Source organism: Daktulosphaira vitifoliae, unplaced genomic scaffold (assembly GCF_025091365.1).
Source record: "Daktulosphaira vitifoliae isolate Bord-2020 unplaced genomic scaffold, ASM2509136v1 Scaffold_1, whole genome shotgun sequence".
Lineage (NCBI taxonomy): Eukaryota > Metazoa > Arthropoda > Insecta > Hemiptera > Phylloxeridae > Daktulosphaira > Daktulosphaira vitifoliae.
This window is the reverse complement of record NW_026099572.1, coordinates 33,267,663-33,274,225: the sequence shown is the minus strand read 5'-3', so window position 1 is coordinate 33,274,225 and position 6,563 is coordinate 33,267,663. Positions and strand designations below refer to the sequence as shown.

The following is a 6,563-nucleotide window of genomic DNA, read 5'->3' as shown; positions in this document are numbered from 1 at the left end:
ATTTTTTTCAATTTTTAAGGGTAATGTCTTCGACTAGATACGATTTGTGATCTTTTAAAGTATCGTTGAAAGAAATCCGTTCGATGAGAGCTGAGAAAAAGTGGTAACAGACACAAAAAAAAAAAAAAACACATCTTAGTAAAACCAATACCTTCTCAGCTTCGCATCGAAGCTAAAATACAAAGATGTTTAGTCTTTACTAAAATTGAGAAAAACGTTTATTAAAAGTAGAACCTTTTTATTATAGAATAATTTTATGAATTTTACTCAACACGTAATATTCCATTGCTGAAAATGTGTTGGTAATATTTGAATAAAAATGAACTTGATAAATTATTAATATATTACATTTTTAATATAGTAAAAGTACTTTATTCCACATAATTTTATCAAGTCGAGCTTGGTATTATTACTCTAACTGTATTTGATGTAAAGTTTTGAAGTTACTTTGATAAATGATTAGATTACAGGTATTTTAAAGAATTATTTATTAGCTCTCTGATTTCGAAATTTCATTCAACACGTGAAATGATGTTTTATTTTGTTTGTTAGTTTATTTGTTTCCAAATAAATATTTTTTTGTGCTTTGAGTACCAAGATAAACATAAAAAAAAAAGAATTATATCTATTCACATAAATTTTTTTTTTTTACTATGCCGTCATTGTTAGAATTTTTTTTTTCCTGTTATTCTTTTTTTTTTTTTTTTTGTATATATATAAATAAATATTTTTGAATATTCATATCATCTTAATTAATAAAAACTTTATATTAAAACAAAAATTACATTTCAGATTATATTAAGTAACTAACTATAACAATGTATACTTTTTTAAATACTCGGTATATTTAATGTAATATATTCCTATATGTTTTCGCAACCGTATTGTCACATATCCATAACGTTCAAATCTGACATGAAATGTCTCGTAAAAAGTCTCAGATTGTAGGGAGATATAGCATGATTTCCTGACAGTAATGGAATTTAGGCAATTTGTACCCATTCAGCTGGTGTCAGTTAAAAATCTTTTGGTGCAAAATTTATGGATGTGTTAGCATTAGAAATAGGTAAAGTGAGTAAAGTCGATTACTTTATTACTTATTCACTTTATATTTTCAAATACTTCCTGTTTTATTTTGTTTATAAAATTGTTTTATAACTATAAGTCGTGTGCATGTTGTAACTTGAGATTACAAACTCGACGAAAACTTTTAATTGTTTCGCAAAAAGTTTCCAACATAATTAACCTAAGATAATGACATGAAAATTTTTCATTAAATTTTTCTATTGAAAATAAATAGTTAGATTTTTTAGTTTTATGTTCATACTTAACAACAGTGTATGCGTGTGATCTTTTACACACTGCCTTAACTTAATTTAAATAACGGTTATTTATTCTTGTTTGGTGATACTATCACGTAATGAATAGTTAACATAAATCTTAGTATATTCCAGTAAGCCTAAAGATTAGTTTCACAGATTAGTTAGACAAATCGATCGTTGGGTTAACATATTCGATTCTAGAACAAATCGTTGAATTTTCTGTTGACTTGTAATGTTCCTCTGTAAATACTCGTCCCGTTCCATTAAATCTTTATGTGTATCCTATTCAAAGGACGCTATAGTCATGCAATATATATATAGGTGCTATAAAACAGACCATTTACCACTTGAAAACGTTAGAGCTACTGTATAAATGACAATGATAATAAAAATAAAAGTATACAGTTTGACTTGAAAAACTTGACGGTTGAACACTCTGAAACTGTTGAATCGTTTAACTTTATTACTAATACTGTTAAATGTAAGTATTTTGCATTGAAAAATAATTCTAAAAGCACTTTTTTCTTGTACTAATTAATGTACGTTTGAATATAATGAATTGTCTTTATTCTCAAGTCACTGATTATTTGCGTGTATGTGAATTTCTGGGTACTAAGTTCCACCCAAAGTTGTGGGCTATCGGTTAACATAGCCTACGGGGAATCGTTAGTAGTAGCTCAGACAAACTCGGACTTATTTATTTAATTGCAAAACACACTTTTGAAGACTTATTCCCTCGAGAGGGTAACGGGTACATAACAATGTGCAGTTGAATGTCATTTCCAGATACTTTTGCCGTTATTACTGTTGTCAGACTCGTAGAAGTTTTACAAAAAATAATTCGAGCTTGTGTAAACTTAATGAATATTAAAATAAAATATTATATCTGTGTTCCTAATCGAAACATCTGCATTCAGCAGTTTCTTTAATGCCTACTGATAAATTTCTTTCAAGATATCACAGTTGTACATTATGATTTTATGAGATTTTTTATGAAAAGTAATATCAAGCTTAGCACTTTCTTGGTGTCTGTAAACTCAGGATAACTGCAATAATAAAATATTCACCGTCTGTTACATTGAATATCATAGGTTTTGCGCTGTGTAGTTTTTCCTCTTAGTTCCACAATTTATGCAAGTATACATAGTTTTGTATAATATTACCGTTTATAACGGTATTTACACTAGACGATAATAATCTCAGCGCCGGTACAATTTATCGTTTGCCTGTGTTGAGGAACGATTTTTTTACAAAAAAAAAAAAGAGAAATGTAATAAAGTTTTACACGATACTATACGTTCGTTTTTATATATTTTCTTAAAACTGGTGTCGTGCTTGTACTATTTCATCATTTATACTTGAATAATTATTTTTTATTTATTAAGATTAAAGCATAGGTAATTATATGATAATAATATAATCAAATATTATTACTATCCATTATATAATAAAACTTATTTATATACAATGTATTATTTTTCACTGTAGCTGTAATATATTTTTTTCATATTAAAACATAAAATCAAAGTTATATAAGTCGTATGATAAATGTTTAATTACTTAAAATATTATTTTTTAAATAATAATACTGATTTAAATAATAATGACGGATAGGTTTCAATGTAATTTATAAATTATTATTAAACATCAAGATGTTTAATTGTACAATGACTTAAATTCTATATGTTTTCACCCCTTTTAATGGTAAACCGTTATAGGAAAATTAATTATTGTATACTATATACCATTTATTTTATGAATTTCGCCACATAAAGTAATTTTTAACTAGGTACAGTGCGTTCTCAACCCCTCGAGCGTTGAATAACAATTATTAATTGTTGTATAAACTGATACTTCGTGGGTAACTTTTTTTACTTATGAGGAATTCTGCCATATAAATATCATAAATTATAACCGTGAATTTAATTCAATAAATAAAATAATTTAAATTTGTGAGAATAATTATGATTTTTTTTTGGTAATTTTAATGAGTGATACTTCAAAACTTAAAATAATATGACATTGCCTTAAAAAAGTTAATTTAACTATTTTGTATGTATATTTAGATATACATTTAAATTTATAACACAAAATAAAATACTTGCTTTTAAAAAATATTACAATCGACATTGAAATAAATAATTCACTTTTTTGCTCTTAGTTTATATAAGAGTAAATCCATTTTTGATAAAGAACAGTTAATTTGTAAACGAGGAAGGGCTGTGAGCGACAGCTGAAGCAAACAAATATGTACGCACGACTGTTATTATTCAAGCCGCGAGTGCGCTTTTTATTAAAATGGTTTAGGACCAAATAAACTAACGAACTGTTTGCAGTTTACACAGTGGAAAGTAAAATAAATTCAATCGAGGGAGAAAAATGAAAATGATTAAAATGTACTTTATTTAAATACGATTCAATTGTTACTAGAGGCAAATTTAATGATATAATTTTGTTTAGTACCCCAAGCCTATGTGATTTGTGTAAATATCACTTGATAGTAATTCAATATAAAAATCTTACACTCAACATTTTTTGTGATTATCAATTACACAGAGGTTTAATTAACCGAATTTTCATTAACATATTTTCTTTATATATTATTCAATGAATGATAATTATTATGTATATTTCAACTAGTTTTGAACTCCCTCTTTCATACAAATACTTTTACTCATTCATAGGAGACAAATTACAGTTGAAAAAGAACAAGTTTGTAATGTAGGAATACAATTTTAAATTATTTAATAAATATTCCAAACTATTAAAAAATTTTAATTTCAGTTTCTTATAAAATTTCATGTATTTACACATTTATTATTTTGTGATTTCTTCTAATTGTTGCTTATTAAAATAGTTAACAAAAGAAAATTCATTTGCATCCAAGAACTTTGATATTTATCCTTTATCATATCACAAATTTAAATTGATGGTTTTAAAAATAATTTTTTCATGTTATTCCTTGAGTAAATAACTAGGAGAACTAACGCAATAGGTATGCCCCCTCGCTTTTAAGGACTCCGCTAATCAAGTAAATGACTAAACAAAAATCCTCTTTTATATTTAAAATATTCTTCAGAGTCCAAAAAATTGTTTTGAACGAGGTCCCGCGATTTCTAGCGCCAGTTCTTGATAATTGTTCTAAGAAATTACTTTTCTTCTCTTCCGAAGTTTTTTGGCTTTTTTTATTATCACCCACCTTTATCATTCTGATGTAGGTGAAGACTAAAAATAACAAATAATAATACGGTTTACGAGTTTCTTAAAAACGATAGTGAATAAATTTGGCAGGTAGCCCGAAAAACTATGTATAATTTTTCCCACTGTTGACTACACTGCTTGTCTGTCAACCTCACTCATCGCGTAATTTCTTTATTCGGTTTATGATTATTTTTAATCTTGAGAATTAAAAAAATTAAATTACACGTGTTAATTTATAAACTTGCGTGGCTTTCGTTAATTTGTTTATGGGGACATTACATAAACCCTCGACGAATTTTTTTCGTATAATTAATGTCTCAGTAAGCTTTTTTTAGCATAAATAATGTGATAAAAACTTCTAGAGAGAAAAATTTGTTGAAATATGTCGTCTGGAATTAACTAAGTTTTAAATTAAAGGCTCATATGATATGTTTCCATCCTACAACTTTAATAACATGGATTTATTTAATTTATGATAATGCATATAAAAACTAAAAATAATTGTAATTTTTTAAATATTAATAGACATAATTCTTCTTCGCTAGTATTTAAGTGATTAGAACATTTTTAAAACATTTATAAGTATTTAGTATCAATAATTTCAATTTTGGGGTGATATGAATAAATGTGGTGCATTTTATCAAAATTTTTATTTTTTTTGTCTAATATAATACTACAGTTGATAAATTGTTTATATATATACCAAAAAAAAATTTTCAGGCTAACGTAGTTTTCAGTTTTCTTAATGTTAATTTCATTAAGTTTTAATGTTTGATTGTGTTGTTTAATAGAAAGTGTTGAATCAATAACAAAATATAAAAATAATATTACTTTAAACTATTTATTTATCTTTGTTTTTAGCTGTCAGAATTGGAAAGGCGTGTACTGGAAGCTGAAACCAGAGCTTTGGAGGCAGAAGGAAAAGTAAGCACTCAAATGTATTGTTATATTAATATATTAACGCTTTAGTAATCACTCGCCACTTTCTAATTAAAAAAAAATATATTTTAAAGCTCTTGACTGTGCTACTATACTTTAAAATTTCAGTATTTATTATTATATAGAGTACTGTTTCATAAAATAACTACGTATTTCTATTGAGAGCATATAAAGTTTTGGTTTTTGAACAGCTATCTTATGGTATATTCATATCATTAAATAGAAATTTCCATTTATTCCACATTTTAAAACTGATTTTAAATATATTAATATCACTAGAAAAGTAAAATTTATCTCGTAACTTATTTATCTATGTTTATTTTTCACAATTGTATTATTATTGGGAAAGTTAATCAGCATTATATTTTAGAATCAAAAAACGTTATGATATTCCTGTAAGTTTTATGTTTTAAAATATTCTTAAAGAAAAAGTGAAAAGAAATGATAAAGAAGTTGTAAGTTTTGTGGGAAAAATTAAAATTATAAGGACTGCTGTATAAAGTAGTATATGTTGTCATAATAATAATTATCTTTTGTTTTTATATTTAAATTTATGCGGAGTTTACCTATTTAAAGTAAAATATAAATTAGACCATATTGAATTGACTTTCGTAACAACCCTTGATAAGGTTGTAATCGTTGTAATAAATATTATTTTCTACCAACATAATAGATAACCATAGCTTTAATGCAATCTTGGTTAGGAACATAGTTTTGTCTAATAATGAAATGATTTTTATGATGATACATTAAAGTTAGAGAAAGGGTGCTTCAATATAATATAGGTCATTGGTCACTTGGGTGATAAGTATTTTCTTATTATTAAACTATGTAAAGACTATTATATACAGGGTGATTTTTTTATCATAACCAACTCAATTACTTGCAGAATAATAATAATTTAAACATTTTTTTTTTCATTATCTTTAGTTACACATTATTCTTGAATTTTTAACTATGTAATACTTTTTAAGTTCATCCCTTATGCCTTGGAAGGGGGTCAACTTTGTTTTTTTAAATGGTAACACATATTTTTAATTTAATAAAATGTTTGAGTTTTTAATTTAATAGTAAATGGCATTTGAATTTTTAATATAACTT

At 25.5% G+C, this 6,563-nt stretch overlaps 1 protein-coding gene across 6 annotated transcripts in view; it reads left to right on the top strand.

Annotated features, from left to right (window-relative positions):
- LOC126896954 (uncharacterized protein CG43867) overlaps positions 1–6,563 on the top strand; it is a 63,375-nt gene that overhangs the window by 36,970 nt on the left and 19,842 nt on the right. For all 6 annotated transcript variants that reach the window (XM_050670200.1, XM_050670199.1, XM_050670197.1 and 3 more), the window contains one exon: positions 5,385–5,447. In XM_050670200.1, coding sequence (XP_050526157.1) covers positions 5,385–5,447 — 63 coding nt within the window. The remainder of the gene's footprint in view (positions 1–5,384; positions 5,448–6,563) is intronic.